At 44.5% G+C, this 12,710-nt stretch overlaps 1 protein-coding gene across 15 annotated transcripts in view; it reads right to left on the bottom strand.

The window, feature by feature from the left end:
• Window positions 1-12,710, bottom strand: part of LOC138736062 (protein CASP-like) — a 525,702-nt gene that overhangs the window by 50,044 nt on the left and 462,948 nt on the right. For 13 of the 15 annotated variants that reach the window (XM_069884929.1, XM_069884921.1, XM_069884920.1 and 10 more), the window contains one exon: window positions 7,796-8,060. The exons of the other annotated variants lie outside the window; for them this stretch is intronic. In XM_069884929.1, the coding sequence (XP_069741030.1) occupies window positions 7,796-8,060 (265 nt within the window). The remainder of the gene's footprint in view (window positions 1-7,795; window positions 8,061-12,710) is intronic. 15 annotated transcript variants of the gene reach the window in all.

Here is a 12,710-nt window from a genome sequence, read left to right as displayed (position 1 = left end):
ATTGAGTGGAAAAGAAAACTGTGCCAGTGGATGCAGAGAATCTGCAGAGATATAGACAGGTGAAGCGAGTAGCAGATGGAGTACAATTTGGTAAATACAAAGTCAACCACTTTAGATGGAAAAATAGAAGATCAGAATATTATTTAAATGATGAAAGATTGTAATGCTGTTGTGAAGAGGGATCTGAAGGGCTTGTGCATGAATTGCAAAAGAATGGTTTGTAGGTGTAACAGGTAATCACGAAAGCAAATGGAACCTTAATTGTTTGGGATTGAATTTAAGAGCAGAGAGATTTTTCTGCAACGGTACAGAGAACTGGTGAGGCCACACCTGGAGTACTGTGTGCAGTTCTGGTCTCTCTACTGTATCTGTGTTGCTGCTGGAGCAGACTTGGGAGTGCAGGGAGCAGAGATATAGCACTGCTCCACAGGGATCTACTGGCCGCTCCAGATGATGATGGCTTTAAATGGCCTGTTAAAGGAGTTGATGATTTTTTTTAAAAATCCTGCAATCGTGGAGATCTGTGCCCAAGTCGGCAGTGTCTGTGCTGGATAGTGTTCCACGAGAGATTTCAGACTCGGGGAAGCAACGACTTGTTCCAGAAGTAAGAAGAAAACCCCCCTGTTGAGAAGGAAGAGAATAGAATACGACTCCAGGGTGGTGGACCAGCGAGGGGTCAACGGCGGAAGGACCCACACAAGCTGCGGGCTGCTGGTGACTTTCAGTCGAAGGATTCACACAGTTTGTGGGCTGCTGGAGACCGGCTTGTGGTAACCAGGTGGTAGAACCGGGATTCAAGAGGGTGCTGAGGCCAAGAAGGGCCTCTGGCATTGAAGATCTGGAGCCCGGGTTGCCGAAATTTGAACTGTGTGGCTGCAGAGGCTGTGGGAGCGCTGGAAGCGAATCCAGACACTGTCTGTGAAATGACTTTCTTTTGCTTCTTTTTCTTCTATTGTTAGAGGCACTCTTTGTTTACCTTATGCCAAAGGTTGATGTATATCATGTATTTTACATCCTTAATGTATTATTACGTGACCTTTACTTGAGAAATGGTACACTGGCTTTGGAGGTGGTGCAGAAAAGGTTCACCAGGTTGATTATAAAGGCGATGGGTTACCAATGAGGAGAGCTTCAGTCACCTGGGACTGCACTCACCAGAGTTCAGAAGAATGAGAGGGGTTCTTAAGGAAACATCATTTTTAAGGAGATACACATAATAGAGGCAGGAAAGTTGTTTTCACAGGGAGGTGAGCCTGGAACCAGCAGACAGCCTAAAGGTCGGAAGAAGTAGATTTTGGACAGAGATGAAGGGGGGTGGTTTTTTCCCAGACAGGACTGAATCTGTGGAGTTCTCTGCTCAAGTAAGCAGAGGAGGTTGCCTCATTAAATATGCTTAAGACACAATTGGATAGATTTTTGCACTGTTGAGGAATTTAGTGCTCTGGAGAAAAGTTGAGTCCATGGTCAGATTAATCGCAAGCTGAATGAATGGCAGAGCTAGCTAGATGGACTGAATGGCCCCCTCTTGCTCCTATTTCTTATGTTCAACCCAAAAATTAAAGACAAAAAGAGAGCAAGAAACTGCATGCAAATGAGAAGACCAAAACACTGTGAGGATACACCACCAATGTAGAAATGGAAGCACTCACAGCGCCTTGAGCGTGTTGTGTCACTCAGTAAGTTAATAGCTGATCTGAGTTTTAACCAGAACTCTATCTTTCTGCCCAATTTTTGTGACTCTTGATTCAAGATTCCTTCATTGCCATGTACATAGCAGTTAGTCCAACACCTTCACAGTGCCAGTGATCGGGACCAGACCGGGGTTGCCAGTGATCGGGACCGGACCGGGGTTCGAGTCCCACGCTGACTGTAAGGAGTTTGTACATTCTCCTGTGTCTGCATGGGCTTTCTCCGGGTGCTCTGGTTTCCTTCCACCATGAAAAAAAAAGTGCCGGGATGTAGATTAATGGGATGTAAATTGGATGGCACAGACTTGTGGGCCTAAAAGGCCTGTCACTGTGCTGTATGAGGAAATTATTGTTTTCTAATTAAAAATTAAATTAAAAACTGGTGTTATATTACATGAAATTTGCTTTATTCTGCCCTAAGACAGACGGATCCACCATCAGCAGAAATTGCCAGGCATCTGCAAGAGAAACAAATGAGAGGCCCCCAGAGTCACTGAGTGTCCGTGAATTTGGCTCCAGCGCTCCCAGAGCCACATAAACTCCAGACCAAACCACTGGCAACCTGAGCTCCAGATGCAAACCTCTGATATGATCAGCCCTCAACGCCCTTGGCACCTTCTCACATGCTGGTTCCGATAACTGGTACTCCTTCATCCAGTTTCGAACAAGTTTCCCACAGTACACAGTCTGGTGTGAGTCCATTGACTGCAGTCACCAGCAGCCTGTGTGTCTCAAGTTGCCAACAGCCTAATGCCTGTGTGTTCTTCAGCTGCGGAGCCTCTCATTGGTCCACCGCTGTGCTTACCGTCCCATAGGATCATCTCCACTGCTCCTCCTTCTCAAACGGGGATGGTCTCCCCATTTTGTGGTGTCCTGTGTAGGAGTGCAAATTTGTGTCTTTGGCTTGTGAGTCTTTGAAGAGGGGGCAGGAGTTGAAGCAAGGTAAGGATGTTTTTTTTAATCCTTTGCTCATAAATAGACAGTGGGAATGACAGCCAAGGCTCTTGCAGAATGTGGATGGAGAGGGAAGCCAACACCATCCCTGACAACTTGATCTGCAAGAAGTAGATCCTACTGCAGCTTCTGACAGACTGTGTTAGGGAGGTGGAGTTGGATGAACTCCGCAATATTTGAGAAGGTGATAGACAGGAGTTTCAGGGATGCAATCACACCTAGGAGGCAGGAGGTAGGTAGCTGAGATAGGTAGCCAGGAGAGGGAAGGGATATAGGTGGTCAGTGTAGGGTACTCCCTGTGGCAATGCCCCTCATCAACACGTATACCTCTTTGGGTACTGTGGGAAAGGGGGAAAAAACATATCTAGGCCAGGCAGCAGCAGCCAGACCAATAGTACCGTGAACAGCTTTGAACTTCAGAAGGGAAGGGTGAAGTCAGGTAGAGTGATAGTCATAGAGAACTCAATAGTCAGGGGAACAGACAGGAGATTCTGCGACTGCAAAAGAGACTCCAGGTTAGTGTGTTGCCTCCCGGGTGCTCGGGTCCAGGATGAATCTGAATGGGTGTAGAATATTCTTAAGGTGGAGGGAGATCAGCCAGAGGTCATGGTACATATTGGTACCAAGGACATCGGCAGGACTGGGATCAAGGACCTGCAAAGAAAGTTTAGGGAGTTAGGAAGAGGCTGAAGAGCAGGATCTCCAAGGTGGTCATCTCTGGATTACTCCTGGTGCCACAATCTGGGGAAGGTCAGAACAGGAAGATGGTGCAGACAAATGTGTGGCTGAGGAGAGGGTGCAGGTAGCAGGGATTCAAGTCTTTGGATCATTGGAACCTTTTCTGGGAAGGGGTGACCTGTGCAAATGGAACAGGTTGCACCAGAATTTGAAAGGAACCAATATCCTGGCAGGGAAGTTTACTAAAGCTGTTGAAGGTGGTGGGGGGAGAGACGTTTCAACTAGATTTCCAGGGGTAGTGGGAACCAAAGTGAAGAAGCAGAGGAAGAGATGGTTGGCGCACAATTAGGGACAGCTGGTAGGAAGTTGAGCAGAGAGGGCAAAGTTGCAGCCAATCGGTGAGTTCCAGAACAACAGGGACACAGAATCAAAGGTAACAAATAAAGGGCTCGAGGGCAGAGGGGGTGGTGTAGCTCTGTTGGTAAAAAAAAAATTAAATCATTAGAAAGAAGTGACGTAAGATCAAAAGATATATAATCACTGTGAGTTGCAAATGTCACCCCACTATTCAAGAAGGGAGCAAGGCAGCAGAAGGAAAATTATCAACCGACGTCGGTGGTTAGAGTTGATGGCAAAGGATGACATCATGAAGGCACATGGCAGGATAGGCCAAAACCTATCCTTCAGGGATAGGTTTCCTTCAGGGAAAATCTTGCTTTACAAACCTATCGTAATTCTCTGAGGAAGTGACAAGCAGGCTGGATAAGGTAGATAAAGCACTGTCAGCTTCCTTAGCATGCTGCTTAAACTCTGTTTGGAGCCACTGGTAGTTGGAATGGGTATTAGAACCCTGTGGAGGAACGCTGTGTCTCCTTTCTTCGCTCTCCACAGGTCCGCATCAGTGGCAGTGCTGCCAGGTTTTTTTTGCAAGATTTTGTTGGTTCCAGCCCTGAAAATACTCAAGTGATTCAACGCCTCCAGCTTTCTGGCAAAGAGAATTCAACAGTCGCAGTCTCAGAGAATAAATTCTTCCTTATGCCATGGCCATGTACTGGCAAGGGGCAAGTTTACAGTTTCTGTCCTTCCCAGGTTTCTAGGTGAACATCATCCATTCCTTAAAATTCCACATCCTATTGTCAGAAACACTGAAAGTCTGCACAAGCTTGACACAAGAGAAACCAACTGATCCCACCCTCTCAAATTTGCCCCACACACCCTCACCGTTTCTCCTTCCAGATATGTAGTCACAATAAATCTCATTTCACCAATTCCCCTGTTAGGGGCCCCTCCATTGTCTCTGGGGGAAATCTCCCTCCTGAAAGTTTTAATTCTTATATCAATTACCTCAATTCCACTTCCCCTTGTCCTTGACATTTTCTCCAACAGCCACAGACTCACAGCACTACCACTGATGCGGAGAATGAGGAGAGGAGCCACAGCACTCCTCTACAGGGTTCTACTGCCCAGTCCAACTACTGATGGCACCATATAGGTTTTAAATGACCTGTTAAAGGATCTGTGGGGTCTGGACCCAAGATGGCAGCCCCTGTGCAGGGTGCCAGTAACAGGGAGAACACCCCCATTTGGACACTGAAGGGCTTTGCAGCTGAAGAACACACAAGCAGCAGGCTGCTGGTGACCTGTGGCGAGGAACCTGTGGCCAGCTATGGGTTACTAGCAACTGCAGTCAAAGGACTCATACCAGGCTGCAGACTGCTGGAGACTGGCTGAAAGGGTACCAGGAATGGAACTGGTGTGTGAGGGTACATTGAAGGCTGATCATGTCAGAGGTTTGCATCTGGATCTCGGGTTGCTGATGGTTTGGACTGGAGTTTGTATGACTCTGGAGGCTGTGGGAGCGCTGGAGCCGAATTCATGGATAGTCAGTGACTCTGGGGACCTCTCTTTTGCTTCTCTTTCAGGTGCCTGGCCATTTCTGCTGATGGAGAATCAGTCTGCTTTATGACAGACTTAAACAAATTTTGTGCTTTATTATATGACAATAAAGGAAACTTGAATCTTGAAAGTATACAATCATGCACTTTGGTAGAAGGAGAAAAATAAAATTGAAAAATTCGGAGGTGCAAAGAAATTTGGGAGTCCTCGTGCAGGATACACTAAAGATTATCCTCCAGGTTATGTAAAGCTAGAGGAGTAGGATACAAAAGCAGGGATGTGTTGTTGAGGCAAGGCCTCAATATGGGGTGCAGATGTGGGCTCTTTATTTAAGAAAGGATGTGCTGGCATTGGAGAAGGTTCAGAGAACATTTACAAGAATGATTCTTGGAATGAAGAGATTAGCATATGAGGAACTATTAACGGTTCTTGGGCTGTACTCTTGGAGTTCAGAAGAATGATGGGGTTCTCATAGAACCATATTGAATGTTGAAAGACCTACACAGAGTAGATGTGGTAAAGTTACTTCCCTTCGTAGGGGAGTCTAGGACAAGAGGGCACAACTGCAGGATTGAAGGGCGCCCGTTTAAAACAGAGACACAAAGCAATTTCTTTAGCCAGAGAGTGGTGAACCTCTGGAATTTTGCTTCCACATGCAATTATGCAGGCCAGGTCATTGGGTGTATTTAAGGAATAATTGATAGGAATCTGAATAGTCAGGATATCAAAGTTGGGGGGAAAAGGGAAGGGAGTGGGGCTAAGTGGGAGAATGGAATGGCAGAGAGGATTCGACGGGCCGAATGGCCTACTTCCTCATGTCTTATGAGAAAACTATTGTGTGGCGTCCTGTCAAATGCTCTTTAATGTTCACATTCACCACAGATTCATTTCCCTCATTCACTCTTCGTTATTTCGTTAAAAATACTCTGTATGTTTGTGGCACTTATAGAAATTGAACTAGAATTGAAGAACATGGTTTCCACCCGTGAAGGATTGAAGCCGATTTCCAGGTGAAAAGACAAATCTAAATTAGCCTAAACTTGTCACTATGGATAGAAAACAAAGTTAATGCAAAAATAAATTCTCCAGCTTCCTTGGATTAGGAAAACTTAAAGGTGATTGGGATCCAAGGTGACTGGGAAAGGCTGAGGGGGTTCTTTGAACTCTATCCTGTGCATTCTCAATGACATCAGGAAGATCTTCACTGGCAATTAGATTAGATGGTTTTAATGTTTTAAAATTGAGCCAAAATTCAACCTTCCAAATGGCAGATTCCAATGCAGATAGACCCCAACTTACAATATTTTGAAGTTACAATGATCAGAGTTGGTTTTAAATAAAGGTAAGTTGAGGTCTACCTGTATCATGTGGTTGCTTTTCCTTCTCTGAAGAAAATGTTTCCATCCAATGTCCCTTGAATATAGTGAGTGTGTCCGATTCCACCTCTTCCTCCTCGGGCATCAATTTAAATACCGACCACTCTCCATATAAAACACACACTTCTCAGATATCTTTAAAATTCCACCTCCTCGGCTTCAAGGTCCTCTCTCTTATTTTTGATCATCTCATAATCATACACACTTCCGCAGGTCAGCCCTCAACCTCCTTCATTTCAGGAAAAACAAGTCAAGCCTTTGGACTTGACCACAAAGGTCCCTTTGCTCATCTACATTCCTCAGTACCTGTCCATTTACTGGTTTGCCTGACCCTCTATGATTCCCTAAACCATTCACCTTTCTTTCCATCTGACCTATACTCTGCTGTGGGTTCGATCAACCTCCATCAATTGTGATGACATCCAAAAACCTACTAATAATACCTCCTATATTCACACCCTAGTTATCAATATATGTCCCAGCACCCTTCCCTATGGCACTTCCAGTCAGAAAAAACATCCTCCACCACTCTCCTCTGCCTCCTATCACCAAGACAATTTTGGATTCAGTCACCAGACCACTTGGATCCCATATCACCTTCGTCTTCCAACCATCCTTTGTGAAATGTCTTACTGAAGTCCACAACTAACACCCAATCTTCATCAATCTCCTTTGTTACCTACTCAAAACCCAGTCACATCAATGAGACAGGATTCCCTCCCCCCCACATATGTAAATACTGCCCCTTGGAACTCTCTCCATTAATTGCCCTACCACTGATGTAAGGCACTGGCCTGTCACATCCTCCCTGCCCTTCTTAAATAAAGGAACAACATTAACTATCCTCCTTTCCCAAGGAGCCTTATCTGAGCTAATGAAGATACAAAATCTCCATCAGACCCAGTAACCTCCACCTTATTTCCCAAAACATTTTGGATACATCTCATCAGGCCCTGGGGATTTATCCACCCTTTAGTGCTTGAAAACATCGAACATCTCCATCATCTTCTTGCCTGCATCCTCCAGATAATCAATACATCTCTCCCTGAACTCATTATTCCCTGTGCCCTTCTCCTTGATGAATACGGGGCTAAGGACAAGATGGACCTTGCGCATGTCCCCTGACTCTGCACACCCATTCACCTTTGGTCTGAAAGCCAGCCACTCCCATGGGCCACTTACAACCAAAGTAATAGCATTCACCTGTAGTTATGAAACCAGTTGATGACAGTGCTTGTTTTCAGATTCAGCTGGGCAGCCAGTTCCTCAATGGTCTTCGGAGATGGATATGGCTTTAGCTGGTATGCTCGTTTCAGAGCTTCCTTTTCCTCAGGCGCCAACACCACCCTTGGCTTCTTCAGATGGACCTGTGGCTGGGGACTGGCACTCTGGCTGTAGTCGATGCCAGCCACTGAAGAATCACTCCCATGACCATCACTCACGGAGCTGTGTCGTCGCTTCATGTAAGCTGAAACAGCAAAAGTAATGTCATGGAGAAAGCAGATTTATTTGTTGATTTATAAGCAATGGGTTGGTAGGGTGCGATAATAAACCAAAAAAAAAAAGAATTTGAACACACATCAAATGTTCTCCATCTTCAATGGGTTCAGAGGCTGCAGAATAAGGTAACACCAACATATAAACTATGTTCCCTGGTTTTAGACTCTCCGACCCTGGGAATAAGCTGATGACCACTTACTTTTCCTATTACCAACACCATTTTAAAAATCTTCATGTTCTATGTCCCCTTCAAACAGGGAGCCAGCAGGGAGATGACATGCACACCAACTATGCCAAGAGATCTCAAGAGATCTCTTACCCATGGTCACGGCTGCTGCTCAGGTTGGGTGAACCCCCTGGACAGTGACCAGCCCAGATGGAGTCCCAGGACGTGTTGCAAGTCCCGAGAACCTGGGCAAAACAACTTGCAGACGTAGTCAAAGACATTTTTAATCTCTCCCTGCAACAGCCCACAGCACCCACTTGCTTCAAGAAGCCACCATCATACCAGCACTGAAGAAAAACACCATAATGGGTTGAAATGACCACTGACCGGTGGCCTTGACATCCACCAAGAGGAAGTGCTTTGAGAGGAAGCTCATGGGTCACATCAACCCTGCCTCCCAGCTAGCCTTAACCACTTCAATTTACTTCCTGCCAAACAGATTCACAACAGGTTCTCCTCAACTCAGCCCTTCAACAACTGGACCCAAGGACATTGTTCACACACTATAGCTCTAGCTTCAATAACCCAGCCATCTTCCCTAAATTGCAGGATTTAGGTCTCAGTGCCCCACTCTGTAACTGGATCCATGACTTCCTGACTAACAGGCCACAATCAGTGAAGATAGGGAACAACATCTCTTCCATGGCCACACTCAATACCGGCGCTCCTCAAGGATGTACTCAAAGTTCAAGTTCATTGTCAGAGTACATACATGACATCACATACAACCCTGAGATTCATTTTCCTGTAGGCCAGAAATTCTTCTATTCGTTAATATAAACTATACTCAAGAAAAAGATACTTACAAAAGAGAGATAAATAAGCAAAGAAAAAATGTAAACAAACTGACTGTGCAAATACAGAAAATAAATAAATATTCAGTATAAATAATGTGCAAAGTAAGAGTCCTTAAATGAGTCTTTGATTGAATCTCTTGTTTAGGAGTCTGATGGTGGAGGGGTAGCAACTGTTCCTGAACCTGGTGGTATGAGTCTTTTGGCATCTACATCTCTTTCCTGATGGCATGGCCTGGATAGTGTGGAATCTTGATGATCGGCTGCTCTCCGTCAGCAGTGTTCCATGTAAATATTCTCAATAGTGGGGTGAATTTTACCTCTGATATACTGTGCTGTGCCCGCTACCTTTTGCAAGGTTTTACGCTCAGACGTATTGATGCCCCCATATTAGTCCGTGATGCAGCTGGTCAGCATACTTTCCATGGTACAACTAGAAATTTGCTAAGAAATCTGCAAATTCCAGAAAAGGTAGAGGCCCTGACGTGCTTTCTTCACGATAACATTTGCATGTTGGATCCAGGAAAGATCTTCCATGATAGTGACTCCCAAGAATTTAAATTTGCTGATCGTCTCCATCACACATCCCCAATAGTTCTGGATTGTACACCTCTTGTTTTCCCTTCCTGAAGTTGACAATCAGTTCCTCAGTTTTGGTGAGAATAAATGAGAAGTTGTTGATAGAACACCATTCAGCCAAGTTTTTAATCTCCTTCCTGTATGCTGATTCATTGCCCTAGGGGTTCAAGTTCTTGGATCACTGGAAAGTTTTCTGGGTATGGAGTGACCTGTACAAGTGGGACTGGTTGCACCTGAACTGGAGGGGAATTAATATCCTGGCAGAGAGGATTGCTGATGTTATTTGGGGGGAGGTTAAACTAGATTTGCATGTGGGTGGGAACCAGAGTGAAGAGGCATAGGAAGATGCAATTGGCACATAAGTAGAGACAGTTGGTAGAGAGTTTGTATGAAAGGACAGGCAGATAGGGCAAAATGCTGCTACGGGGATGAGTTGCAATGCAATAGGGACACAGAGTCAAAAAGTAACAAATACAGGGATAAAGGTTTTGTATTTAAATACATGCAACATAAGAAATAAAGTGGATGACGTTACAGCACAGCTACACCTGGCAGGTACAATGTTGTGGCTATCACAGAGCCATGGCAAAAGGACACATTAGGGGGCAGTGATCACAATAACATTAAGTTCTATTTGAAATTTGACAAGGAGAATCTAAAGTGAGATGTGTCGGTATTTCAATGGAGTAAAGGGAATTACAGTGGCATGAGAGAGAAATTGGCCAAGGTAGACTGGAAGGGGGCATGAGTAGGGAGGATGGCAAAGCAGCAATGGATGGAGTTCCTGCAAGAAATGAGGAAGGTGCAGGATAAATACAGATCAATAAAGAGGAAATACTTGAATGGAAAAATGTCAGAAATGTGGCTGACAAGGGAAGTGAAAGCAAAAGAGAGGGCATACAAGGAAGCAAAAATTAGGGGGAACAGAGAATTGGGAAGTTTTAAAAAACCTAGAAGGTAGCAAAAAAACTCATAAGGAGGAAAATAAAGTATGAAAGTAGGGTAGCAAATAATATTAAAGAGGATACAAAGATATAGGGTCCTTAAAAATGACGCTTGAAAAATAATAATGGGAGACAAGGAGATGGCAGAAGAACTAAATAAATATTTTGCATCAGTTTTCACTGTGGAAGACATTACCAGTGTGCCGGATGCGAAAGGGTATCAGGGAAAGGGAAGTGAGTGCAATTACTGTTTCAAAGGGAGAAGGTGCTCAATTGTCCAAGGGTGGATAAGTCTCGAGGACCAGATGGATTACACTTTGTGCTCTAAAAGGAGAGGTGGTAGAGATTGTGGAGATGTCAGTAATGATCTTTCATTCTGGCTTGGTTCTGTAGAATTGGAAAATCACAAATGTCACCTCACTATTCAGGAAAGGAGGGATGCAGCAGAAAGGAAATTATAGATCGGTTAGTTAGACATCAGTGGTAAGAAAGATGTTGGAGTCAATTGTCAAGGACGAGATTATGGAGTACTTGGTGGCACATGACAAGACAGGCAAAAGCCAGCATGGTTTCCTTCCGTGAAAATCTTGCTTGACAAACCTATTAGAATTCTTTGAAGAGGTGACAAGCAAGCTGGATAAGGGAGATGCTTGGATGTTGTGTATTTTGATGTTCAGAAGGCCTTTAACAAAGTGTGGCTCATGAGGCTATTTAATAAGAAGAGCCCATGGTGTAACATGAAACATACTAGTGTGGGTAGAGCCCTGGCTGATTGGCCAGAATACAGGAATCATATTCTGGTTGGCTGCCAGTTGCTAGTGGTGTTCCACAGGGGTCAGTGTTGGGACCGCTTCTTTTTGTGTTGTACATTAACGATTTAGAGAATGGAATCACTGGCTTTGTGGCCACATTTGCAGATGATACAAAGGTAGGTGGAGGAGCAGGTAGTGTTGAGGAAACAGAAAGACTTAGTCAGCCTTGCAAAATAGACAGAGAAGTGGCAAATGAAATACAATGTCAGAAAGTGCATGGGCATACTATTTTCTAAATTTTAAATTTAAATGGGAAAAAAAGTGAAAATATCCAGATGCAGAGGGTCCTGGGCTTCTTAGTGCAGGAAACACTGAAGGTAAAGCATAGAAGATAGGAGGAGTAGATCATTCGGCCCTTCGAGCCTGCTCTGCCATTCAATGAGATCATGGCTGATCTTAAAGTTCAGTACCCCGTCCCCGCCTTCTCTCCGTAACCCCTAATTCCCTTATACTGAAGAAATATATCTAAAACTTACATATCAGGTCGGTGGTAAAGAAGGCAAAGGCATTGCTGGCATTCATTTCAAGAGAAATAGCATATAAGAGCAGAGATGTGATGTTGAGGCTTTGTAAGGCACTGGTGAGACCTCACGGAGTATTGTGAGCTGTTTTGGGCTCCTCATTTAAGAAAGGATGTGCTAACATTGGAGAGGGTTCAAAGGAGGGAATAAAAGGGTTATCATATGGACGTTTGAAAGCTCTTGGTCTGTATTTTAGGAGAATGATAGAGGATCTCATTGAAACATTTTGAATGTTGAAAGGCTTGGACAAAGTAGATATAGAAAGATTCTTTCCCATGGTGGGAGATTCTCAGGCAGGAGGGCACAACTTCAGGATTGAAGGTCATCAACTTAAAACAGGAATGCGGAAGAATTTCTTTAGCCAGAAGGTGGAGAATCTGTAGAATTTGTTGCCACAAGCAGTTGTGGAGGCCAAGTCATTAGGTGTATTTCAGACAGAGATTGATAGCTTCTTCATTAGCCAGGACATCAAAGGTTATGGGGAGAAGGCCAGGCAGTGGGGCTGAGTGGGAAAATGGATGAGATCATGATTAAATGGTGAGGCAGACTCAATGGGGTGAATAGCCTATTTCTGCTTCTTATGTCTTTATGGCCTTTAAACAGCCCATGACTGCAAATTTGTCATGATGTTGTTACCATGCAGTCATAAGTGTACAGCAAGTACAGTAGGGAGTAAAGTACGCAGTCCTTTAGTGCTTGGATGCTGATGGAGATTGTGGAGGAGATGGTCTTACCAATCCAT

This window comes from Narcine bancroftii, chromosome 6 (genome assembly GCF_036971445.1).
Source record: "Narcine bancroftii isolate sNarBan1 chromosome 6, sNarBan1.hap1, whole genome shotgun sequence".
Taxonomy (NCBI): Eukaryota; Metazoa; Chordata; class Chondrichthyes; order Torpediniformes; family Narcinidae; genus Narcine; species Narcine bancroftii.
Note: the sequence above shows the minus strand (reverse complement) of the source record. Positions and strands in the feature narration are given on the sequence as shown.